Source organism: Zosterops lateralis, assembly GCF_965231275.1.
Source record: "Zosterops lateralis genome assembly, chromosome: 3".
Taxonomy (NCBI): domain Eukaryota; kingdom Metazoa; phylum Chordata; class Aves; order Passeriformes; family Zosteropidae; genus Zosterops; species Zosterops lateralis.
This window is the reverse complement of record NC_139764.1, coordinates 35016513-35044300: the sequence shown is the minus strand read 5'-3', so window position 1 is coordinate 35044300 and position 27788 is coordinate 35016513. Positions and strand designations below refer to the sequence as shown.

The 27788-nt window shown below is 39.2% G+C and overlaps 1 protein-coding gene across 1 annotated transcript; it reads right to left on the bottom strand.

Moving 5' to 3' along the window:
* Positions 1 to 232: 232 nt before the first annotated feature.
* LOC310907504 (visual pigment-like receptor peropsin) lies at positions 233 to 27788 on the bottom strand (the record flags this gene model as incomplete). The annotated part of the gene is made up of 6 exons (XM_083857763.1): positions 233 to 673; positions 1337 to 1560; positions 4503 to 4607; positions 5954 to 6053; positions 19374 to 19579; positions 27668 to 27788. The coding sequence occupies 6 exons, from the start codon at positions 27786 to 27788 to the stop codon at positions 233 to 235; spliced, it is 1197 nt and encodes a 398-aa protein (XP_083713889.1).

Here is a 27788-nt window from a genome sequence, read left to right as displayed (position 1 = left end):
AAATCAAATGTTTCTGGCACTGGGTGTGCTGCCCACATTTTAATGTTCTTTGGAGCATTTTGTACCTACATAGAAGGAAATTATCCCTTTACCATCTGATTTGCTTGAGTTGCATAGTCATCAGTGCTATAGCAAGTAACAGATGGAATGGGAATTAGTAAATTACTCAAGCACTGCTCTGCAGAGGGTCTTCCTGAACACAAAGTGTGTGTGCATTGAGCAGCCACAAAACTTACAATCTATCACATTCAATATTGGGGTTATTGGATGGTGTATCAAGGATACCAAAATACACTTCCCTGTTTGCTGGAGGTGGGGTGTTGGTTGGGCTTCCCACCCCAGAATCGGGGCTTGGTGCAGGGTGCATTTCTGGTGCATACTTCTCTTCTTTCTGAGAAGGCTGTGGCTGCTTTGGTTTGAGGTTTTTGAAACGTTTGAGCTTCACAGGGTCCTTGACTTCCTTGGCACAATGGAACAAGACGAAAATGTCCCTTCGAAATTTGGAGCTCATTCCAAAGTAGATAATGGGATTGTAGAAGCTAGCAGACTTAGCAAACAAACTGGCAAGGATGCTGGTAAGGTTGGGCACTGGGTGACCATAGGCAGACCATATAGAGATGACAGCATATGGTGACCATGCAATAATGAAGGCAGTGCAAATGACAATAGAAACCTAAAAGACAGAAGAAGAATAATCTTTAATCTATTTTGGAAGACGACATCAGGGAGCAAAACACTGAGAACAGTAACTTGAACACTTGGCTGGAAGGGAAAGGTCCGGATAACCCTGAGGGTATGGCTTATAAGAGAATATGGGCAAGGAAATGGTTTGCTTTGATGCAGCCAGGCAGACCTAAGAGCTACATCCTGAATTTTGGCCTGGTGGTGTGGTAGAGAAATGCCTCATCTAACAGAATGAAAATAGCTACATTCCCATGTGTTTATCTGAATACCCAGGGTTTCAGGTCGATTTAACTAAACAGTAAATAAGCTGAAATCTCTACTCTAAATTCTGAGTATGGTCAGACATAGTGTAACTTCTGAAAGAAAAGACCACATGGCAAACCAAATTTTTGGGGTTTGTGCTATATAACCCACTCCAATTATATTTAGATTATTTTTCAAATGTGATGTAGCACCAATATTAACCAATCGATGCAGTAGAAATTTTAAACAAACCTCATATTCTTCAGGGACTTCAGACTCTGTTGCTAGAGTTATAGAGAAAGGAAATGCAATTGATTGGTTTTGTTCTCTTCTGTCCTAGCTGAGATCAATTTTTGGAAAGACAGATTTCTTTGAGAGGAATCCCACTCAACATGAAACCCAAACTCACCCTGGTGACGTCCCGCTCTATTCTCCTCTGTCTGTCTGTGGGATCACCCAGCCCTGTCAATGTATGGCTTAGTTTGACAGTGTTGATGATTGACACGTAGGAGAAGACCATGACTGTGACAGGTAGGAAAAAACAGCAGATAAAAATGGAGACAATGTAGGACTTGTAGATTGTAGAGAAGTTGGCTTTTGCCCAGTCTATCTCACATGTGCCATACATACGATCTGGAAAGCAAGAATATGTTGGTTAGCATTTTTAGAATATTTATCTACTTTTGAGCAATTAAGTTATTAGTTAAAATGCTGTGTTTGTCTTCTGTTAAGCACTACTGAATGGGTTGATCTTTCTGATTAAATGAGACATGGCATTATTTCCTACATAAACAATTTTTCAAGACCATTTAGACTGTAACAAATTTTGATGTGTATTATCATTCTGTTGTATGGCCAGTGTAAATCTATAAGGAAAAAACTGTTCTTTTAGGATAGGAAATTATCCTATGATGACATTGAGCAAGGTTTTATATTCTTGAGTGATATGTACTCTTATTTGTCATAATACTCTACATAGTAACTATGTAAGATGAGCACTGTAACAGCATAACAAGCAATTCCATAGACAATATGCCAAATGTAAAAAAGTCACTACTTAGATAACTAAGCAGGAAATAAAAATATTGAGAGTCCTTGAGGAAATGGAGCTTCTACTGCAGTGAGAGCCATGAGACTAAATTGCTACAGCTAATGATAAAGATTATGAGAAGGTAAAACATATAAAATACTTAGAAATATATGAGACCTTTCAATAAATGGGAAACACATAGTCCTGCATACTTTTAAAAATTAAGTCAGTCAGGTTGCAGGGTCTATCACCAGTGACACACTAGCTGATCAGGGGCTTAAGGAAAAGACAGTGGGAATAATGTGTAGTCTTTGGCTTGAACACTTTTATGAATAACAGTTTAGTTCTTTAGGTCCCCTGATATGTTTGCAAAGATGTCCTGATAGAAATCTTGAGTTCTATAACATTGGAGGTTTTTCTATAGATTGTGAATTACATATTTTTCTTTTTAAGTGGAAAAAGCTGGGTTTGTTTTTTTTTTTTTTTCTGACAGCTATGGTAACAAATTGAATTACATATAAATGAAGCATGAATCAAAATTAGGTAAGTCAAGTATTAACAGGTCCCAGAGAAACTATACAGGTGAAGACTACATGACTTAGTAGCAGATCTCTCCCTAACATCCAGTGGTAATTTTGAAGAAAAAAATTCCCTTAATTCCTCATAGGTGATAGGAGATTTAAACAGGAGGAATTAAATGAGCAAAAGTTTGAAATCTCTTTTGTGATTCTCATCAAAAAGAGCTCGGTATTTTTATCACTGAAAGCTCTATCTGTTGCTGTCTGAATGTGTTCTGTAATAGAAATAGATTTTTCTCTCCTTTGCCTTTTTTGTCAGTAGCCCTCAAGATTCAAAAATATAACCATAAAGTCTGGCTTGATTCTGGGTTTCTGCTTTTGAAAACTTCTGCCTGAAAAATGAAACCAGCCTCCAGATGACAGGAAAATAAAATCCAGCAGATTTTCCACAAGTCAGAATTCAGAGCTATGTTTTCCCCCTCCACAGGGGCACAAACATGTGGCTTTCCCAAAAGTCAGTGCGGGCCTGGGGGCCCCTGAAGATGCTGTGTAGTAGTGAAAGGCTCGAGGCAGCCAGCTGTAATGTGCTGTGGTCTGCTGGTGCCTGCTGCTGGATTTGCTGCTGCTGGGCTCCCTCATCTCTGTGGGTGCCCTCACTGGAGCTGTGTTTAGAGACAGACAGCCCAGGAACCCGAAATTGCTGTGAGTCTCAGCAGGGGAAAGCACTCCTAGAAGCAGTCTTGAAAACCACTGTCAAGGAATTGAATTCAAAAAGGATGCATGGAGGCACTTGAATGTCCTGACAAAGTAGTGTTGCCCAAAAAGTCCCTGGCTCCAGTTTAAGGCCAAAACCAGACATTAGAAGTCCCCCTATAAATGAAGAGCTGGTAGATTAATATAAAAACACAGATCACCAGAAGATACACAGAAAATTACCAGTCCAAACCAACCAAATTCATGACATGTCCAGAGTGCAAAAATATGACATAAAATTCAGACAGTCTAAGAAACAGTTTGGATTTGTCTCAAACCAAAGGTTCATTGAGCCTAATATCTTGAGAGTATTTTGGTTTATAAAGGATGGAACATTTAACCAACCATAGGAATGGCTGCTTTTTTCACATCCATACTTCAAGAGTCCAGAGGTACCTCAAAGCTTATGTACTTAGTAAGTAAGAGAATATATGCACTCTTAACATAGCTTAATATATATTCTTAATAAACAGAATATAGCTGCTTCAGTAAGTCTCCATAGATTTCATGACTTGTCAAAAAATGCAGAGGCCTACAGGATCCAGACAGGTAACTACTGGACAATGTCACACAGATGATTTCAGTAGTTGGGACTTCTGTATCATTATTATTTGTTCCTAGATATTTGTTTTGTTGAATTCTTATGGGCTTAAATTGAGGCAATTTCTCCATCTTTCCCCCATGAAGAAATTTTCTGGTCTGTTACATGCCTTAGCCACTGAATTTCTGCAATATTCACTATACATTTTTTTTCCCCATTTTTTCCCTCACCCTCCTTTTTTGGTATGGCCTTATCTTGCACCCCAATTCTTCCTTGGACTGGCAAACTTCCCAACACCTTTGAGTTCCTGTGCTATGTAAGTTTTCATATTTTCAACAAATTGTTTTGCCAGATCTTTCTGGCTTTTCTTATTATAGTTTCAAGTTTAACTTGCTGGAACTTGTGTTCTTTGCTAGTTTCCTAAACTTGACAGTTTTTGAAGGATGTATTTTGATAGTTTTCTTTATCTCACTGCTTAACCATGCCAAGCATTTCTGGCCTCTCTTTTTCCATAGGCGATATGTACTTGGTCCAAGTCAAGTGATATCTTTAAAAAAATCTCTTTATAGCTGATGCCAAGGCAGCAACACTGTGCCTACGTCACACATGATGAATGATCTTCTCAGTTCCACTGATAATCGGTCTGGTTTATCACAAACAGCAAGAAGGAAAGGTAAGTGTCTTTGTTGAGTGGAGAGGTGCCAAGCAAGTACAACTGGAAGGTACCTGTTACCTGTATAACTGCCCCAGCCAAGCAATGGGGCTGCAGACCAGAAGAAAGCTGCCACCCAAATGAGAACCAGAGACACCGACATGCTGCTGTTGCTGATGCAGTGACCTGCAATGACATGCTTGGGTCAGAAAATAGTACTTGGAAAGGCAAACATATCTCTGAAATCCAAATGTACTCCTACACCTCCAGCTAAAAAGTAAAACACAACTATTTAAAAAATATTCAGATAGAAAAATGCATATTCATAAGAAAAGTTTGATTTTGAAACCATCTATCAGGCCTGTGTTAGCATTGAAGAGTGGAAATTAATCTTTTTTAAACAGGAGACAATGGGTTTGTTGAGCACTGTGGAATTAGCGAATTTTGTTAGACTTATGCTTTGAAATCCTGTAAAATGCAGGAAAGAGTTGTGTTTTACATAGAAATGAACAAGATAAATCTAAATTCAGGGGATTTTCTTACTCACTTCAAGATTTTTCCCTGTTAAAAAGGAGAAAATATCTCAGACTGTATTAACCATTCAGTACAAAAGATTCAATCTGTCCTGCTGTTGCCATACACTGTGGTTATTTCTTCATTTATGTGGGAAATATTTATGCATCCACCAGTTTCTCTTCCTCAAAATTTCTGTGATGTTATACTGGGTACTTGCTCAGATTTACTTGAGATTCAAACATAAATTGCGCACACCATCAGATGGATATGTGGTAGAGCTTCACAAAAGAGAAATGTGGGTTTTAAATATGACTTCTTACATGCAATGAATAGAAGATGTGGGATTATATCACAGCCAAGCCCTATCAGCTACAGCAGTACTTTGTGCTGAAAGTTAACTTCAACAAGTCTATCATTACACCAAACTGCAGAAGAACTTTCTGTGGAAAAACTTACCTCCCTGCAGAAGTTCTTTTCACAGAAAATATTCCTCATGCTAGTAAAGAGAAAAACTCATCTGATGTATCCCATGTACTTACACATACTTTCCCTGCAGATATTGATAGGTGCCTGCATGAAAGATGGTGCAAGCCACTTGCAACAAAGGCATGAAAACTGATCTGATCCCTGACCAGGAACTTCTCAAACATCATCTCATAGAAGATGGATTTTTTTTTTTCAGTGAGATCCAGACAATGATGTGAAACTTAGGAGCAATTTGAGTCATATTTTGAGGAATACAGAGGGTCAGGAGTACCTGTGGTGTCTTTGGCACAAGGATGAATTTACCCATGGCGACCCAAGCACACTTGTAATAATTTGGCTCTTACTGGAGTTAACCCTAAAGGATTCTATAAAAACATGTTTGTAATGTAAATGACTGTATTATGTCCTGGTTTTCAATGAATTTAATTTATATTTAACATAACCTGCCTGACTGCTAATAGTGACTGAGTGAAATAGAGATTTGCACCAGGTTCAGTGAAGGCAGAACTGGACTTGCCTATGTTCCTTACCTCTCTCAGGATGGCAGCCCTTGATATAGCGTGTCACACTGATCACTGTAAGGGTATTAATGCTAGCCAAGCCAAAAAGAAGTGTCAGGAAGCCATCAACCTGAAAAACAAAGCAGTACAGGATGTTCTGTTACTGCAGAGATTTGATGGGGAAAAGAACTACAGGAATTTTTCCTGTCATTTTCATGTTAATGAACCCGAAAGTTTTTCCAGAAACCCAACTAGCAGGGAAATACAAAATGTCAGGTGCAGTTATCTTCTATAGGATCAGTGAGCAAGTAAATGTTCAAAAATTATATAAGTGCTCTGTCATGTACATACAATAAGCAAGCAAGCACACCCATACATCTATGCTTCCCTTAAATGACTTGCTAAATGAAGGAGAAAAACTTTAAACTGGAAAGAAGAAAAGCCCTGAACAGGCAAAAATGCCTCGGATGCAGCTGCCCTGCTCATACAGAACATGCAAACATGCAAACTGATCCTGAAGAAATTCAGGCCAAAGAGGGAACAATGTAGGAGGTGAAGGGCTGAGTGAGATAATACCTTTTTTTTTTTTTTTTTTTTTAAAGGTCTCAAAACCTAAATGGATCCAATAGATTGAGTGTCAATGTGTGATGTTGCTGGTTGCCTGCTATTTCTGCAGCCCTGAGCCTCATCCCCTGGCTATGACGCAGGGAGGGCTGTGCAGCTCTGTGACTCCTGCTGACATCAGTGCCTCAGCCACATCCCAGGACAGCCACAGCTCTGTGAGCTTCATGTCCAGCTATAACCAGGAAGATCTGTTTGCTGTAAAGGACATGGATGCAGCCATCTGCTAGGGAAATGATCCAGGCAAAATGCTGACAGCCGGTCCCTTATTTTTTTGGAAACTTGCAATGGTACATTAAACTGTCCAGAGCAGAGGAGCTCTTGGAGGTGCCAGTTTTACACCTAGTGAAGCAAGAATATTAAGCAAATGTCTCTGGATTGTAACTTGACGTTAAAATACTAAAATTATTGGCAGAAAGGTACATCATTGTTCTACAGGAACAAGCTCTGTATTAATGGGCACAACTCCTGTGGAATTCAGTTTGTCCCAGCACTGAATCTGGGACTTTAATCCAGGCTTAAAGCTAAGACCCTGGCAGATTGTAGAAATTAAATTGGGTGAAGGGTTAGAAAAAGGACTGCTTCATCACTTCCTTCACTGGTGCTTTTTCTTACTACCAGTGCCCTCACATTGACTCTAAATACTTCTTATTGCCAACTTTTACAGACCCATCACATTCTAAATGCACGCAAGGCTTGCAACTACAGCAATCTACACTCACCTATGCTCCAATTACAGTCAGCTCATGCTTGGTGTATGAATACAACCATGTTTAAAGCAGACTTTCTTGGTTGTCTCAGCTACTTGAAGAAGAAGCTGCACTTGACTGAATTTCTTCTGCTCTGTGCTGTGGATGTTGTAGAAATATCTGGATATGTAAATGTGCTCTGCGTTTCATTAGCCTCACTTGTGCAAATAGCTGCCACTTCTCCATTTGCTCTAATACTTCATGGATGCAGAAAATATAATGGCCATAATCTTAAGTAATTGCATTCGTTATTAGATTAGAAAAGAAACAGTATTTCAAGAAGGATGTAAATAAACACTTTGAAATTAAGCCTAAAGAGCTATGAGATTGAATGCTAAAAGAGCAGAACAGGCTTCTCACAATGTATCATAGGCCTAGTTAAAAGTGGGGGGGGGGTTCTGAAATAAATCTGGTTTTTTAATCACTGGCATATGTGACTATTTTTCTCCTCCTTTCCTGATGTCAAAGGGAAACAATTATATCCAGTCATCAGTTCAAACAGCCTTTGAGCACACCTACAAGGGAGGAAGGTGGGTCTAAAAATACACTGTTGGCCTTTAAGAGGAAGCTGTCACCATAAGAAAGAAAAGCCTAAATGTTTTCTTTGGAGTGGTGCCTTGCTAAAAAAAAATGCGGTTTCATCTAAATCAGCATAGTTCATAGGACTGAGCCATTGTCAACACCACTCTTGTTCTCATACTGTTTCAAGCCAGCATTTCATCAGCTCTTCTGCTGGTGTGGTGGCTACCAGCAGAGATGTTACCAGGGCCTAATGGTTTGTAAGTGGCTGAGTGGCACCTCCCAGGGCAGCTGTCACTGCCCCCATGCTGACCACAGGCTTGGTGGCTTTGCAACAGGTGACAGCATAAAATGTCATGAAGCCGAAGGAGCTCTGGGGATGACAAGAGATGAATAAAAGAGGAAAATGGTGGCTCTCAAGCTGCAGAAGAGCCCATACAGGAGCCACAGCATCTGGAACATTTAACTGCTAGAGACCATCCAACAGGCTGCTTTGGGATGGTCAGACCACTCTTGTCCCAAACTTTTATTGGCAACAAGTGGCTTTTGAGCCCTGCTGTGCATAAACCATTTCCCAGCAAGTTTGTCAATGCTGCAACACTTTCATATCATTGTCACTTAGACATATGTCTTCAGAAGAAGACAGGGGATCTTCCTCTAGATACAGCCAACTTACTTCAAGCTTACACCTACAGAGTTTGGAAGAAAGATCTCTGCTACTTTTTCTGTTCTTGAACAGACAACACTGACTGTAGGTACCAAGGCAACTGCTAGGCACCCAAGTAGATAACAACAGAAAAACTGCTTTGACATAGTCCCAATTTCTATAGACAAAGATAAATATCTGCAGGTTACAAAAATGTGGGATAGTTTCAGTTTTCTGTGTCTTTAAAGATATATGGAATGACAGCCAAGGAAATACTAGAATAGTAAATAACATTTAATTACTTTAGAAGATTGATGCTCTTCCCCTTAACGCAGTTCTGGTTTTCCTTTTATTCTAACCCCCAGCCAGCTCCTTCCTTCCATAGTCATAATATTTCCTCCATTTTTGTGTAATGCAATTTTGTCCTTCCTTATTATTAATTATGATCAAATAGCAGCAGTGTTAACAGGCAATAATGAATTCTGACATAAACACAAAGTTGATTGCATGGTAATTTTAATAAACCAGCTTTCCTTTTTACCCATTAAGAAGCAGGAGTAGATTAGCAATTTTAAAAGCTTTTCTCTCAGTGCTCTACCAGCATTACTCCCTTGGCTATATAGATACGGATGGAAGGTGCTCATTATCTTTATGCTGCCTGGAAGCTAAGACACAACTGAAGAAAAAACTGTGGGGTTTTTTTTTCTGCTTTGTACTTGTGCCTGACTTTAAATCTCACTAATGCTCTTGGAGCACTATTTACAACCCACAATAAATAGAGCTCCTACTGCATGCAAATTCATTTACTTCAACACCAGGAGAGTTAGGAATCCCCAGTGCACTACAAAATCTTTAGCTGTGAGCTTGGGTGTGCCTCACTTTTACTACCTTTAATACTTATGAATCCCTACTGATTCATAAGGGTTGTCTTCATTTAAATCAGAATAAAATACAACTTATTGTTCTTATTATTGGATTAATCAAGGTTTAATTGCACAAAAGCAGATTGCCAAAAGAGCTATTACATTTCACTTTGGGCCAAAACATTGATCTCACCAGCCACAGAGGCTGCCTCACTCCCTCCTCTGGCCAACTGCTAAATCTGTTAGAATTTCCCAAAGTCCATTTGTTTCCCTTCAGAACCACAGCATCCTGTGTTTTTCTTCTGTTGAAAATGACACAATGAATATATAATGAAAAGCATAAACTTCAAACAAACAGGGATTAATTGCCCACAGCATATACTTAAAGCTGCCACAATAAGCTCTCTCAGAATTATTATTTTTTTAAATACAGATCAGATTATTGTGAGATCATAATGCAAATAGATAATGGCAACAAACCTCATTCAACATCAAGAAACAGAAAAGCACTTGAATCAATCTTCACAAAACACATATGTAAAAGCAATTATGGATACCTTTGAATAGATGTTTTAAAATTAAGAACCTTAATTTTAAATTAAACTATTTCTTAAAGTTTGAAGTAATTTTGAAAATATTCCACCTGAGTCTGATGACAATATAATTCTCCCATCTCTCAAATATACTATGATTTGTCAACTGGACAACAGTAACTCTTTAGTCACTGGGGTTCTAGAAGAATTACTGAATTCAATAATCAAAACTAATCTTCACAGAAGACTAGTTAAAACTCACAATGCATAGTGTTCCTAAAGCACTCAGATAGTTTCTTTGAGATTTCCTACAATGCGGGAGCTGAAAGACACTCATCATTTATTACAGTTCCCACAACATCTTCTGCTCATGAGACATTGTTCTGGTATGTTTTCATTCTGCCTTTTAAAAGGCCTCTGTAGGCTTCAAGGGTAGTTATGCTTAGAGGTGATCAACACAAGGCATTAGAGGCCTCTGACACAAATGTCACTCCATATGTAAGTAAACAATGAGAATTTATATGCTACATAATTAGAGAATTTAAACCATTAAATGAGAGGATCAGACATTCAGTATTTTCCACTCACAAAGTGATTAAATCTTCCTGTGGATGGCATATATTCTAAAGATAGAAAACTATGAATGCAGTATTTAGAGTATACTATTATGTGTCCAGCTATGTAATTATACTAATTATACTATATAGTTAATGTATGTTCAGTGCCACTATTAATTTGGCTTTAGTTAATCTGGGGAAACCAGTTTCATCTAGCAGGTTAATCTACTGAGTTTCAAGGTATACTTACTTTGGGCTGACCTTTGGCTATTTGTAGCTGTAGCCTCTCAGGCCATAATTTCTGCTCCTAGTTGTACCTGCCCCCATCAAGGGGAAACAACCCCACCTTTGGCAGGGATGCCCTTGAGTGCATGGCATTTAGTGAACAAACAGAATTTTCTTACACAGCCTCATCAGATAATAATCTTACTTCAAATACTCCCTCTCCAAATGCTTGGGAACACCTCCTTTCTAGCTCTGGGTAGATGCTGTGGAGACACAGCAGCTTTTATGCCTCTCATGTCCCCTCATGAAGAATAAATGGGGAGCATGCAGTTCATACCCCCAGTTGATCCAGACACAATGGAAAGATTCCCATCTTCAGGTTAAATGCTGAATTGCCACTGTCTTTCTGTGAATTAGTGTAGAGGGAAATTAAGAAGCGCTAGATAGGAAAATCCAGCATTGCCCTTTGAGAACATCTGTGCTACACTGTAAAATGCTTTTCAGTGAGTCTGAGCCAAAACTGCTCTCTACTTTAGTGATGTTAATTCAGAGTCTACTGGTTTATTGTTAACATCACCATTAAGACAAACAAAAATACACAGATAAAAGAAGAGAAGAGTCATCTGTCTTATCTTTACATTACCATAGAAGGCAAGCCTTGGCTTTGTGGCCTGTAGATAATTGAGATCCATGAACAACAGATTAAAATCATCCTTTTGTGTTCAAAGTATTTTCTTTTCTACTTCAGAATATCATGTTAAATGTTTCTTGAGGTTTACACACCTCAAGAGAATCAGAGGTTCCACTGCTCATGGACTTTGCCAGGGCAACACAGAGACTACAAAAGACCCTCCACATTCTCCAAAGTACAATCCTCTGGGCTGTTTCCCAACAAGAAGGAATCTGCTTATGTAGCCACTCTCAGGTTTATACAAGGACATCTCTGACTGCTGGCTGAATGCCTACAGTTGAACTTGTTCTTCTGCTCATGAAGGTCCTAGGCAAAGGGCAGGGCAGATTAGTGATGATACCAGCCCGGCCTAAAGTGGAAGTCAAGTCTGGAACATGTTATTTTCCTGAAAATCTGAAAAAGCTGTGTGACTACTAGCAGATCTTCTCCTAGGTTAATACTCTTTTCCTCTACCTATATGGATCCTATACCAAAATAACAGGAGAGTCACAAGCATTTCCAAGGAGTCCTAGTAGACCAGGGAGAGCATGGAAGGAAGTATAAAAGATACAGTTTATTCTTGGCCTTAAAGAGTGATCTGGAAACATGCCAGGTACAACTTCATCCCTTTCTGCAGGGACAGTGGTGTGGAAGTTCTGGATGTCATGTCATATACAGCCCATTACAAGCAACAGTCATCTTGTCTTTGATTCACTCAGCACAAGATATAGGTCAGGACCTGTTTTACTTCCTAAGTACTATCAGTGTACTCCCTTAATGGAATATATTTTCGTGATAGACAAGATGAGTAAATACGAGATAGAACTATATAAGATATTTACAAATTTTATCAGAGTAATATTTTAATTTCAGATCAAATTTTGCTTAAAAGCCAGTGAGAGGATGTAGCACACAGAGAGAAGTCAGAAGGATATGATTTGTTCAGCCCTGTGGTGAGAAGAGCTTGAATGATGGAGTGATTGTCAGGATTTTTTGAAAGAAAACATTTAATATCTTAAACATCAGCACAGAAGGATGTGGAAGGCTACTATTTTCCACATACAGAAATAAGAAAAGGGTATTTCAAAGCCCTCTGGGAGGAAAAGCAAATACAGAAATCAAAGCTTAGGTTTGTAAGTTCCTGGTTCTCTAGGAACACTCTCAGGCAAAGAATGCCCAATCCAGGCAGCAATGTGTGGTTTGACACAGTGCTCGGGTATCACAGCAGGGGCTACATCAGACTTGTTAAACAAGGAAACAGATAGTTTGGATATTCATAGTTTTTCACCACCAAATATCTAACTCACCTAATTAGTTGCAATTGACTGCAGAAATAATAATTTAGAGGAAAATGAAGGAGAATTCATGACTAATGAAAACTGGCGGAACTTCCCTGAAGTCACATTAGTTACACTGAAATGATCTTCTATGTTGCTAATGATTCTGTTTGTGCAAAGGCAGTCTTTCCCCCCTTGCCTGCAGATGAAGCATTTTTCTCATTAAAATTCAGCTCACAGATGTCTACATGAGTTGCTTTTACCTCTTTGACTGCAATGTGTACACTCTTTAGACTATATGAAGGCTGACCAGAAATTAAGAAATAGGGAAGACTAGTACCTTTGCAACTTTATATTTCAGTATCCAAATCTCAGGTAGGCAAGGAAACAAGAATGAGGATACATTCCAGTGCTCATAATTGAGATATACATTTGTTTCAGAAAAAGTGAAGGGAAAAAAATGAATGGATGCTGGAGCAATGTGAATGGGTGGTTAAGCTGGAACAAGTCTGAAAAACAATGCATACAGACATTTGGCAGTAGTGGCTGTCTGTCATTTTCCTCAGTAATCTCCCTAGCAGCAGTGCAGGGAAGGCAGTAAAAAGAAAACTTGTGAGGTTTAATTTTGTCCCTTCCTGTCTGACACTGCTTTTATTACTGGACTTCACATGGTCTGTGGAGCTATCACTGGTCTCTCATCTCCCCAGAATGTGAGGGAGTACTACTCCACATAAAGTAATGTGTAAACATTTTCTTGGTATTTATAAAACACATAAAAAAAATCCTAATCAAGTCAAGAGAGTCAATAGTCTAGCTAAATAAACAATTGGTTGGCATTATGAGTTATATTAAATAGACAGAAATCAATGTGCTCTAAATTTACTCTGTTTATAAGAACATAAAGGACTTCAGAGTTTTTGATTTATCAGACAATTTACAGAAGATTTTGTTACAAGAGGAAAGTATTAATCCTCTGTTTCCTCCTCAGACAAGATTAAGCAATATTTTACAATCTGTGTATAGGAAAAGAGATAAATGCATGTTCTGAGAAAGCAAATGCTATTAATAAAATACAAAAGAATTTGTTCAAGATGAAAAGCCTTGCCCTCAAAACTTCTGAAAAGAGCCCATGTGTTTTTATCATACTTTTCTCAGCATTTCTTACTGTTGTGATTTTCTTTTTGGTGTTTCAGGTATTCAGTTCTAATTTTACACAAGGTGGACATTATTTCTTCTCAGAAATGTCATGATAGAGCCCTAGATATTTAATAACATCCAAAATACTGGAGTTTTTCAAGTGCTAGCCAGAGGGAGTGGCTGGAAGTTTAATCTCCAAAAAGGGGCAAGGGTTAATGTGCTCAGCTTTTCAGGTCATTTGCCTGGTGAGAGGAGGGTTGTTGCTCTGAGCTCTGCTCCCAGATTGGAGGTGGCAAAGCTGGTGAGTAAATGAGGCTCCTAAGGGAGCCAACAGAACAAGGTGATGGACATGTCTCACCCTCTGTTTGATTGTTCATGTTTTACTTTTCAATGTAAAAGATTGTGATTCACTGGTATTCACAGCCATTTTCTTCCCTTAACTGTACAAGACCTTTCAAAAATTAAGCAGTGTCACTGTAAAAAGCAGAGGGGTTGATGCCCCATTCTCCCTTTACCCCTATGGACTGTGTGGGAGAGCTGGATTCACTTTTCTCCATCTAAAGGTGCTCAGACCCACATTCCCTACCTTGGAACACAAACCCAAGACTATTCATCATAAGGAGGTGCCCAACTATTCCTAAAGCAAACCAATGCTAGAGACTAAAAGAGGCTTCCTACATTAGTATCATACATCCATTGGAGGGAAGGGAACCCTCTTTGTTCAACAGCAGCCTTGTTAAAACAGTGATTTCGCATGTCTAATTTAGCTTTTCTTAGACATTCCCATTTATCTGGGATTTCAGATGGCAACTTGGTGAGCTACACCACCACAGTCTGGAAAATCAGCTAAAATGCAAGAAATCCCAGACATCTGTGGGCCACTTACTCCTCAATGCATACACACTAAGTGTGGTGCTTCCAAATAATTTTTGACTTCCTGGCCACACCATGCCCTTTTGAGATGCATATACTCCACAGATCTGGTGCTGTCAGGCAAGCTGTGCATGAATGCATTAGGGCTAACAGAGTAGAACAACAGCTGTGTGCATTGTGGGGCTCACTGCTGACCACCACATTGCCTTGTGCTTCTATCCAGAGCATGCCAGAAGTGCTGTGTGAAGCATGGAAACACTGCAGGATTCAAAACCAGATTTCCTCCCTGCTTTGTAGTAAACCAAGCCACAGGATGAAAAAGTAATTTCTCTTTCTTCTGCTCCCCTCAGTGTCTTTATTATTCTGCACTACATGAAGTAGCTTTGTGAGGCTGAAGGCAGGTCCTTGAAGGCTGGCCCTTGTGATGCTGAGAGCAGGGACAGACTCAGTGGGGGCTGTCCAACAAGCTACTCTGGTGCTCACTAATACCTCAAAGTGGAACTTTTTTTTTTTTACATGGCTGCTCCAGAGGCTGTTTCTGTGCAGAGACAGATCTGCTGGAGATGCTTTGGCACCATCTGGCTGGCCAGATGGACTGGGAATACCTGGGCTGACAGGGAGGTGAGTGGTAACAGCATCAGTCAGCACATCAGGGACAGGGGGTACCATGACCTGGAGATAACCACCCTGTGCTCTGGGGTGCACAGCCCAGACACATCTTACACGTAAGAAACAGTCAGAAATAAGAAATGTTTTTTAAAAGAAGCCTATGCCAACAGAGTGAGCACATGGTAAGAACAGCCAGTTTTCTTGATCCTCATAGTAAAACATTTAAGTGTTTGAAAAATCAATGTTTAAATAACCAAACTGCATTATCAAAAAGAATTAAAAAAATTAGAAAAGTGAACTACTGGAGAGAAATTTAAACTGAAATAGCAGGATTGTGAAGGATTTCAAATTCTAAGGCATTAGAATTAGAATTCATTCTTGTTTTCAGACATGACTGCAATGTACCTATGGAGTCCAGATAGGTTATAATCCTTTCCCTGTATTTAGAGGCCTCCTGAAGTCTGCATCTTCTGTTGTATTTTTCACGTGAATAAAAAATAAAAGAAAAACTTTCTATCCTTTGATAAACAAAGTTCAGAAGAAGTCCTATTTGCCTGTTGATGATGAGTATTTCTCTATTCCTACACGTAGGAACATTTGCACACTGTTACTTACAGATTTCAGTGCAACTTCTGATTCAGCAAAACATACAAATAAAAAAATACATGAAGGACAAAAATATATTCTGAGATAGCTTTTTACTAGGAATATGGTTAGTGGGAGAACAGATGGCTCTTGGTCACTGGGTTACATTCCCTGACCTGAAATTTACTATATGAACCAGTTTACTTACTGATCATATTGGGAGGGGCTGAAAAATGGATGGGCCAGACACTGACTGTCCTTCCTCCGTCCAGTTCAGGAGTGAGACAGTGATAGAGCAGAGTCATAAAAGTGAAAGCAGATACCAAAAGCCTCAGTGGAAAACTGTATTTGTACAGAGCATTCAGCAGAGGCAGCATTTGGATACAGACATACCACGTAACCTTATTAATGAGAGAAAAGCCCTGTCAGACTCAAAAAATAATGTTTGGCATGGGAAAGAAAAATGTTGCTTTTTCTATACAGAGGAGGACAGGAGAACCCCCTCTGTCCCTTTCAGTGAGGTGGTCCTTGTAGCTGGAGATATATTTTTTGTTACAGAGAGTTTTCAAAGACTAGACTCTTTTGAGAGAAGTACTCTTTGTCTGTCTTTCCCCCACTCCCTTCAACCGGGGCAGCCAAGGATGGTGAACCTTAATGTTGAAAAATGTTACCTGAGGGCACAGAAGGAGACCCGAGTCAGAGGAAAACAAAATAGTTAGGTGGATTAAGTGAGGTGAGCTCATGAAGTTTCTTCATAAACAGAAATGACAGGTTAGCTTGGGAAAATAAAATTTCCCTAAGCATACCTGACAGAAGAAGCTGACTGATCAATAGCAGCAAATGTGTAGTGAACCAGACAACAACAGAAAGCCAAGTAAGGCCATCCTCTGGACTTGGCAAAACAAAGCAAGTAAGGGAAAACTCATGGGCCATGCTAAGGAAAGGGCCATGCTCATGGATGCAAAGTGCCACCCCAGATACTTGCAGGGAAGCCTGAGTGCATGAGGGGAGCAAGAGCCACCAACTTCAGCAGGTCCTGACAGAAAGCATGGGCTTTGCTTTCATGGGACAAAGGTTCTCATTCCTCACGCTCTACCTGTGTGACCCCTTCTAGTAAAATTACAAATTCTGACTATAGCAATCAAAATACTATTGCTGTTCAACTTTAAACATTTTCAGAATTACCTTTGTGCTGGCTGCCCATAGACACATGGAAAATTTTGCACCTTTTATGCACAGAAGCTTACTGCTATTTCTGCACAATATTCTTGCTAGAATCCAGCCACTCTACTTCTGTAACCTATCTTTGCATCACTGGCTTCTGTTTTGTCAAATTTATAATTCAAGAAGATGGATGTCAGGGTTTACATATATTTTTGAGGTTCCCCGAGACAGAACAAAATCTTGATGGAAATAGGAATCCTACATGATGTTCTCTCAACAGGCCATAACTAGCTTGACCACTCGACAAGTCACAACAAATCCAAACCTAATTCAAAGTATGAATTGACTTTTCCAGATTACCATTAATTTTTAATTAGTATTAATAACAAATTCCTATTTTGAATGGTTAATGTTACCCTCTAGAGCCTACAGAGGATTACCAAAGCAAAAACTTTAGTGTTTTGCAAATCAGATGTTAAGAAAAGCCAATACATTTTTAATGTCCTGCACAACGTCTTTGGATCCCAATACCTTAAAAGCTTGCTTGATATCCCAATTTTACAAATGAATAGTCTTTTAAACAAGAAGATCCAAACCCGATTACTTAACACACCCTGAACAATAAACTATCTGGGTACTCTAAAAATGTTAGGACCACTTCTCCACTTGAAAAGGCAGATCAAGCACAGCAAAATTAAGCATACATCCATCTCACAAAGTTCAAACACTCCTCTATCCCAGTATTTTTAAATCTTAAAAAAAAAAAAAGTCAGATCATCATAACAAGGCTTAGTAGCTCCAAGTCAGCCAAAGAGAGATTCCCAGGCAGAAGCATTATGGAAGAAATCTGCAATACTGCTGACAGAAGTTCCCATGCAAACCAAGATGCATAGATGCAGTGTGCCATTCCTTGCCAATTCCTGTGTGCTGTTTTATATGGCCCCCCAAAAAGGAGTCACAGTACAGACAGGGATATAAAAGACCTCGGAGTAGGGATGCAGAAAGGTCATTTAATGCTACTTCTTTCAACCTTGTGAATTGTAAGCATTAAGTAATGCCACTGACCTTGGATCAGGATTTCATACTGAAGGGCTTACCCTGTCTTACACAGGAAATCTGCAACAAAGCTAGACCTGAACCTGGAGATGCAGATTTTATCTTTCTCAGTCATAGCTCCAGCCTTCCTTGAAAGAGAGGGAAAATCTGTTTAATTCTGAGTATGGATGGGAATTTTACAGTTTTCAGGTATGTGTTTATTTATCTGATGACTTTTAGGTTTTCCATTAATAAAAAAATTCAAAGTTCCTGCTCAACAGTTGCTTAGATTGCAACTGTAGGTGATCTCATTAGAGAAAGAGTGTGATTTTACTGAAAAAATAATTAGCTTCATTTTAATAAATCCTTTTCTGCCAAATGACTATAGAAATACATTTCAAATAACAAAATAATTTTTTAGATCAAGGTACAGCTCCTAGGCTAATCAGTCTCCTACAGGAAGTCTTTCTCTCTGCATAAACTGAACCTTTTTATTGAAATGGAGGAGACATGACCTGTAAATGTTCTTTCATCTATGTTGCACAATAGCTCAACTTCCTCCTTAAAAAAACCCAAAAAACCAAACCTCCAAGAAAAGAGGATTATTTCTCTTTCCCTTTTCCTTCATCATGATCTTTCTTATTCCTTGCCGTAGGCTATCCTGTCATTTTCAGATTTTTGATTCCCTGATGAAACAGAGTATAATCTTTCTCACAAAGATTGCTGAAAGCACCAGGGAGCCAGCTTTGTGTGTATCTGTCCATGGGGCGCATTTATAGTCTGCTCACGCAGGTATGTTTCAGAATTAACAATAATAACTTTTTCCAAGTACTCCAACAAAAAGCTCCCCCCGAGATCAGGGATGATTGTGCCATAAAGTTAAATCACTCATTCTATCACAGGCAATGAATCAACCAAGAGTTTAGGAATGTGAGTGAAGAGTTACAACAGAGTTAGTTGTATGCTAAAATGTATGGGTATGCCCAAATGCTGTGTGGAGGCTTTGCTCTACATGCCTTGTCAAGCAGAAGTTGACATCGGCACTTTAACATTTGGCTTAAGGCAACAACCAGTTTGGCTTCAGGTGTCCTGAAGACAAGCACAGCCTATACCTTGATTTTCCAACATGAGTGTGATTTCTGACATGAAGTAAAAATGTCCCAAACTAGTAAGAACTATTACGAATACACAGGAAAAAACCTCACTGAAAATTGGTGAAGCACCAATCAAATGCATGGATTTTTAGATGTAACAAAAGAGAACATTGTCCTTTTGAAAGGTTGGTGACTACCTTTCATTCTTTGGGTGCTGTCTGGTTATTTATATACAGCACACCTGCAGATATAGCTACATCCCTTTTGTCTAATTAAGTGTAATCCAGTCTTACCTGGCAAGTCCATACTGACGTGATAATGAATCCATCATCTCTGAAGACATTGAAGATTTCAATGATGCCCCGTGAGTAACCAAACACAGAGATACTGGCGTCTGACACTGCCAGGTTAAATGTGAGGTAGTCGGTAGGCTGCAGAAGATGTCTTTGTTTATACAGGACAAAAATCACAATGCTGTTTCCAAACCAAGACAACCAACCTGGAAAAAAAAATTAAATCCATGGAACTTGATGACTTTTAAGGTCCCTTCCAATTCAGTCCATTCTATGACTCTATGAAATCCAAAAGCAAATAAAGAAAGAAGCTGTTGAGTATGTAAATGTATGACATATCTTCTAAAATTCCCTTTTGTTCCATTAGAAGCATATTAAACTAGATTATCCACTAGAAAACTATACGTGAAACCTTTTTGAGCAGCTGGGTACATTTCAGAAGTAGAGCAAGTGAGTGAGTGTAGCAATAAAACAGAACAAACACAAAGAGCTGCTGTAACACCTTCTAAAGATGCACCATTTAAGGGCCTAAAGTGGATTTTTTTGCTAAAGCTTTTTTCCTTAAGTGGAAAGATGAAACTTATAAATGTTACACCTGGGAAAAATAGGAAGGAATAAAGATTTGCTAGAGTGGAGCAGAGACTACTAACAATCTGCCAAAATTTGCAGCTGTTTAAGTTCTTCATATACAATAACGGATACAGAAAGTTCATGCACATATCCAGAGAGCTGCTTTATCAGTACTCCTTGGAAAAGTGCAGCTAATACAACTAGGTTTCTTCTCTTAGGACAATCTAGAACCTTGCAGCAAAGTCTGCCAGACGGGAATATTTTTCAGTAATGCACATAATCCTATATGAAGAGAATGTTTGGAATAGGACTTCAAAGTCTCTTTTATTTAATTTTAAAGAAAATTGAATATTCTCTTACTGTCCAGGAACAGAGATGCCTGCCCTGTATGTGTCAAAGTATGTGAGCAAAACACAAGGGAGATAACTGTAAAGCTGGTGAAAGTCAGACACCTATTCTTCTGGAGAGACCTAGAGTTTCCAAATGTCCATGGCTATTGCTCTGCCCATCAGTGCAAGACCCTGGTAGCTTGCATCCCCCTTTTTGAAATTACATAGATGTGCAGAGATGAATGACTTTTTAAAAGTATACTGATAAGTGTCAGGTTCAGTGGCTTGGCTGGTTAAGGTGGTGGAGGGCTGAGCAGTGTGTCAGGCAGCACCTGGCTCCCTGCTGGCTCCTGCTTCTATCCCACAAATCAGCTCTGCCACTGGTGGCCTCACTTCACCTTGGCAAGATAGAGCAAGATGTGACCTCTTTTGAGTGTCTGCTGCCTACGACAGGATAAGGAATGCAACACATGGTGACTTATGCCAGGTTACAATATTACCAGGTGAGGGAGAAAAGAACTGACCCACAGCCCTCTGCTCAGGCACAAGCAGTAGATACCCCAGAGTAAGGCGGCTGCTTTATACTGACCCAGCAAGAGATGAACAAACACAATAAAGAGGGATGTGACATGATGGCACTGCACAGCATCTCTGGATATTCAAAGGAGTCTCTGTGATGAAAGAGATCTTGTTCTGGCCACTAGGTGACAATGTTTCTTAATCAAGACTTGTTTTGAACAACTGCATGCACTTTAACTCAGGGATTTTCTGACTTTTATTTTAGTCTAGGTATTATAGATAGGCAGAGCAGGGCACCGGGAGAAGAAGGCTTTGGAAAAGAATGAGGATAGCCTGCAATGCAAACATGGGAATTGTGTTGTTTGTGTATGTTGGTTCTACCCTCTGCAAGGTAAGATAGTTATAAAGGCAGTAGGTATAAAATATTTTTCCCTGTCCATACAAAGACATAGTACTAAAGTGGCAGACAAAATAAAATGGCACCTCCTTTGTAAATAGCAAAATTTTGCCAGTGTAGTGTAATGGGTAGGAGGGCTACCCTCACAATGTCAGACACCTGCTCTTCCTGGGAATATAGAGAGCAAATTCCCCCTAGCCTGGAGGGTAAGGCAGTTTTCAGTTAAAATGTCTTAAGGAAGAACTTAAGTAAAATGTCACATCGAACAAGATTGCACATTTTAGAACAATGAGAGGTGGGAGAGACACAATACCTGCAAAAATTTTTGGGAGCTACATTCACAAACTGAGCCTGGAGATGAGGGAAGCATTGAGGGAGATAAGGTTACAGAGCGAGTATAATTTCTGCAGATAGGCACAATTCTTTTAAGCAAAGCAGTTGAGAACCTGCACTGGCATATCCAGTCCCTAAAATGGTCTGTCTGGGTAGAAGACTATATTAATTTGGATTTAAAAAAAAAAAAAAAAAAAAGAAATGGAAGAAAACCAATTCTTGGTAACCCATGTAGTAACAAAAGCACTGCTCACATAAAAGTAGACTACTTTTGCACATAATTTTTTTTTTACACATAACATTACTTTTTACACATAAAATCACTACTCTGTCACCTAGAGTAGTGACTATGGGACACTGAATCTCTGTGCCATCAGATACATTTGCTAGTCTGTATTGCTGCCTGTATTGACTGATTGACTTAAAAAAACTCAAACAGGCCACCCCAAAACAGAAAATCACCCCAATCAAAAGAGCATCTCAAACCAAACAACCCCTCACCCTTCCTCCCCCAAGCCCTGACAGTATAAGAGGGAAGAAGGTTGAAAATGCAAGGCAAACACAGCAATAGCTCTGACACTATCAGTGAGGGCAGAGATCTCCTCAACTGCATTGCAGGGGGTGCTTGCCTCAGGGGACATGAGAGGTAGATCAAGAGCCTAGAAAAGAAACCTCTGAACTTTGCAGTGCCTCCATGTTACCAGGTGTCATCTCAGTAAAACAGAAGATAGAAAAGAAACAATTGAGGGAACTTGTTCTATGTTTTGCAAGCTGTCCCTAATATTCACTCCGAAGTGCATGCAGAAAAAAATCTCAAACCAACATCAAAATCCAAACTCAGCATACTAAGGTAATCCTGGTGAAAGAGACAGATTTCAACTGAGGTCAAAGTGTGGCAAGAAAGAAAAAAAATAGCAGCTAGGTATACACTGAGCACTGCCACTCAGCATAAGGTTCAGAGAGAGATCATCACATCTTTCCCATGAGCACACTCTGACATGAGGTGTTCTTTAGAGAGATGCTGGATGTTCTGACGTGGCAAAATACATATGCAAATACTGAAGTAGTTTTGCAAACATAATGAGGTAGGAGGAATAGGATGGACAGCAGTATTAAAAATGTTGTATCGCCCCAACATAACTCGGTAGTAATCCTTCTCCTGCAATAACTCTCCCTAAGAGAGCATTTTAATCCACAGATGTCAAAAGCACTCCACAAGGGAGTCTGGTGCTGTTATCCATGATTTCTTGGGGAGGTACAGAAGAGCTGCCAGCAAGCTGGTGAAAGTCAGCTTGCTTGGCAGCCCTTCAGCTATCCACAAATTCCTGTCCCAGTGTGGTGTCCACCAGCCCATGCAAAGAAAGGACCAGAAAAGTAGCCAGAAAAAGTGACTAAGGAGGCTGAAAATTTTTCCACTGAAAGTAACTGAGAACGCTGAGATTAACTTTAAAAATACTGAAAAAGTATGTTATAATTTTACAAATATTTCTGTCAAATCACACAAGATTTGACATCGCTATGCATTCAGACATGCCCTATTTTTCTCTCATGTACCTGAGATGGTCTTTGAACAAGCATTAGGAACTGGAGGCTGCATGCAGTTTCATTGTTAACCTTGTTTCTGAAGAACTAAATATGGCAAAAGTGAATTGACAGCTCTGAGCTGGTCATCCACATTTCCAATAAATTAGTTCACCTGTGCCCAGCCAAAATTAGTTATTATGCTTTCTACTTAGACTTGCTCTTATTAGACATTGTTGTATGGCGTTTACTTGTAAAACTTGGCAAGATTGAAATAGAAAAATGGGTGTTACAACTCAGCCATACACAATTTAATATATGTAGTCTTAAGTGGAAGAATTCAAGAAATGATAGTGAAAGGTGAGGCTCAGTGTCACAGGACAAACTAGGCTCTTTCCTCAGCAAATAACCCTTCTCTAGGACAGAAATGGGATTGAGCACCTTAATGCAGAGCAGGGATGAATGAAATGAGTTACTTACACAACTACATATACACAAGCATAAATGCCTATCAGAAGAGGCTTGCCGCAAAAGATTTTCCACCCAGGAAACTTTAATTAAAACAGTGAGAAAATCCAGAGACTTTGCAAAGCTGTCATTAACTATTGCAACTGTGAAGTGACCCTACTCTGTTTTCACTCTTCACTGCCAATTATACACACAATATCCTGTCCAGGGCATATTGCCAGTTCTGGCAGGAAGGAGAAGAGTCATCTTGTTTTAGACTTGACAAAGCATGGACAGATTATTTGTTCAATAAATGCAATAATTTTGGGGATGAATGTTCTGTGAATAGCTTGTTTCCTTTCCCACCTTCTCAGATTTATCTGTCAAGCAAAATCTCAAAATAACACTCATTCTGTCACTTGTCAAGTAACAGTTTACTATTACCATTCGGAAGTGTGTGCCTTTTAAAGGCATGTTTGGATTTTGTGGTCTGTTCTGATGGGATCAGTAATGCATTCAGCATGCCTTTCTGAAGGAAGCACTCACAAAAAGTCAGAATTTGTTCTTTAATAAATACTCTCTCCTATTAATTTAAAATTTCCTTTTATGCTTTGTATTTACTCTAACAAGCCCAGTTAAATGTGAAACTTGGGGAAAAAAACAGAGAACAGATTGTGTATAAATGCAGAAAGAAACTCAAGTTAAGAATTCCAGTTAAAAATAATGACGCAAAACATGCTTTATATTTTTCCCCCGTGTCTAGCAGCCAGCAGCAATGGGCAATGCTTTTAAATTGCCCATCATTTAAACTGTACAAGGATTTTGCACAGTACTGCACCACTTATGGCATAGGCAAAAAGGGGTCAGATGTAATCCCAGCAGCAGGACAAGCTTTCACCTGTCTGTTAGACACAGTTCTGAGGTCATTGAAGGGAAGGACAGGAGCAGAGTGCTGCCTTCAGAAAGAGGATGCTGACGCAGGTGACCTGATGCAGGGTAACACAGCAGTTCTTATCCCTTGCAGACAGCCTCTCTAAGAATGGATCACTGCTGTTGGATGGGCACTGCACCTTCCCCCCACTTTGCTGGTCCCCTGGCCAAAGCTTTAGCAAGGAGAATGGTGGAACAGTGGCTTGGGTGTCAAGAAGCAGTGCAGTGACCTCAACATCCATCAGCATTTGCAAAATGCACCACGCACTTCCCACTGGTTTTCTTGTGACATCTGCGTGCAACACCACCGTGCTCAGGCTTCCATGCAGGGTGCTGGGGACTCCTTATCTGCATCCAAAACTGCCTGGCTGCTGTACCATATACAACACCTACATCAGTGTCCTGTCTGTCACAAATAACAGCTGTGCTACCTGTGACCTGTGAGAATTTCCAGAAGGTGGACACACAGAGGTGTGTCAGCAAAAGGTTTCAGATCATGGTTCTTGGATATTTGTGTCCTCTGTCAAGATGTGTGACTCTGGGAAGGCTTGGCCAAATATAGTTAGGTTTTTAGGACTTTATCCTGTGAAGGTGAGGAGGTTCAGAAGAACACCATCTTCTGGATAAATGCTAACATCGATCACAGACATCTCTGGTTTTGGAAAAGTACATCAGAATTTGCAAGAAGCTGCACTGCCATACTTGGATTCAAAAGAGAAGCAAACATTTAGTAACTACAGAAGTGTAATCACTGAAGCCATTTTCCAAGGCATCAAAAAACCAAGAGTATGGAATATGACCATCTTTGGAGCTTTGTGTGAGAAAGTATCCATAGACTCCTGCCAATGTAGATTGTCTTGCCTGACCCCTAAAGCACCAGAAGTACAGGAAGCTAGCACATGGACTGGCCTTTTTTCTCTACTGCCAGAAGGGCAAGAGGGTGTCTGTATGACAGAGAACTTGCCCTGCCACCTCACAGCTCCCTGGATAGAAAGAGTTATTGGTGTACAGAAAACTAATAACTATAAATATGCAGTGCCTGATGCTTGCAGAAGTGGACAGTAGACCTTTGAGAAGAAAAGAAATTAGGACTTTCCTGATTTATGTATGACTAACAGATTTTTTCAAAAGTTAAAATTTCCAAAAGGTATACTTACATCCATCAATCTTAACCAGACCTATACTATACTTAACTTGGTGTAGTGCTACTGCTGGTTGTACATACTTTGCAAAAAAAGGAACTTGAGTTTTGAATCTTGAGGTAAGTTTCAAGAACATAACTATGAAATGCAGAGCACTTCTAAGCTTGGCTGAAGGATCTGAAGAAATCAAACCCCAACAGCCTGCAGTCTCAGGCACCTAGATATTTGCTAGAAGATGTGAGATCACTCCCAGGAGGCAGGAGAGGAGAACATCTCCTGACCGATTGACGGAAGAAATTTGAACTACCAGTGTGATGCAGAGGCAATACTGGGAGGGATCAGTGGAGTTGATAGAGTGTAAATATGAATGTGAATAGTAATGGCAAGATCTTGCTTGGATGCTGTATTCAGTCCTGCCTATAAGACTGCTGGGATGATAGGGGAAGAGATATTATGAGAGTAGATAAATAAATCAACAATCAATCAATCAATCAACAAAATAAAATTCTCCCAGTTGCTTAATATAGGAATACAGAGGTTAACCTCAAGGTATGATTGTTCCTCCAAGAACATAGATTGGCTATAGGATATAACTTGCAGGCAAAAAATAAAAAGAAAGAAAGAAAGAAAGAAAGAAAGAAAGAAAAAAATCAATTAAAAGGAGTGACCAAAATTTGTATTTGTATAAAGTTGTTGTCATCACTTTAGCTAATAATTTAGGTGAAGGCTCCTATCCAACCAAGAAACAAAATCAGGAACATGCTTTCAATTGGAAGAGTGATAACAACACCAATAAACTCCCTAGCCAGTTATAGGAAGGAGCATAATAGCTGTGTAAATGAGATTATACATTGTCTCAGTAGGGAACTGGCCTTGCTGACCCAAGATGTTCTTTCTAGTCTTAAATGCAACTGCTTAATTCTTTAGTTGATCTTGCAGACATTTCCCAGCCATTCATGAGGGGGATACACATACATGAACAGAGTGGGAATAAATTGGAATACCTCTGATTTACCTTACAACCACTCTCCTAATCAACTCTCCTAAGATAGAAGCCGTGTATATTTCTACTAGAATATCTGGTTTTGTTCTAAGCACAACTTTCCCTAGTTCCTATAGACAAAAGTAAGAAAGTCTCACGTAAACATAATAAAATATTTAACATTAACATTTTAACTTCCTCAGGCCTTTGTCAAGTATAAGCAGAGGGTTAATAAGTTAATTGAAATATATAATAAATTTAGAATTAAAAAAAAATCTGTTAGGCCAATCATTCAAAAACAGAAACATTTTTGTACATCCTGTTTAGAAGAACAGATTTAATAAAAGTAAAATTTTCTTCTATTTTTCTGTGAGGTTCTATGGTTGAAATTTTTTAGTACCTAGCATGCTTGCACTCTTTGAAATTACATAAAATTTCCTTGTTTCAGGCAATAAGTCTGCCCAAAATAGATAATATTTCTACAAAGAAAACAAAATTACAAAAATGAGACCAGAGTGCATTTATACTGAGTGCCATTTTCAAATCCCTGTTATACACTTACACTAACTGTCTTCCAGAAAAACTAAAAGAAACACTTGTGACTAACACAGGATAAGGCTGCAGTACCGAGATCTTTCTTAGAGCAATTTCTATTTGCATCCAGCATTTAAAGCAAGAAAAATACAAACAATAAAGTTGAGAACGACAAAAGATAATTTGTGTCTCTCCAGAAAATAATTGTAGGATGCCAACTGATGGTCAACAGCCACAACTCTGAAAATCAGGGAATATTTATTCAGTGCTGCTAAAACACAAGAAGACACGGAATTATCATATACTTTGCATAAGGTACTTCTTTTATCTTCCTACATATTAAGCTTAATGAACATTAGTTGAAAGTTTACAGGCTTGACTATTTATTTTTCCTCAAGATTTCTGCATTGATTATAAATCTCTTTTTAACAAAAGCAAGCTGTACCTCTCTGATCTTGCAACTACTGAAAAAAAAAAGTTACATTTTCTACTATCCTGTTCCATTAGGGATGAAACCCAAATGAATCACTTTCAATTTGACAGCAACATCTATTTAAGAGTTTCCTTTCACACCCAAGCCAAATACCTACCTAAAGCCAAGAGGTAGAAACCGATGATAGTCTCTCCTTGCTCTGTTACAGCTGCCTCTCTGGTCAGAAAACTGATGTTGTTGTTCCTCCAGGGTGCCTGTGCAGAAAACTGGACAGACAT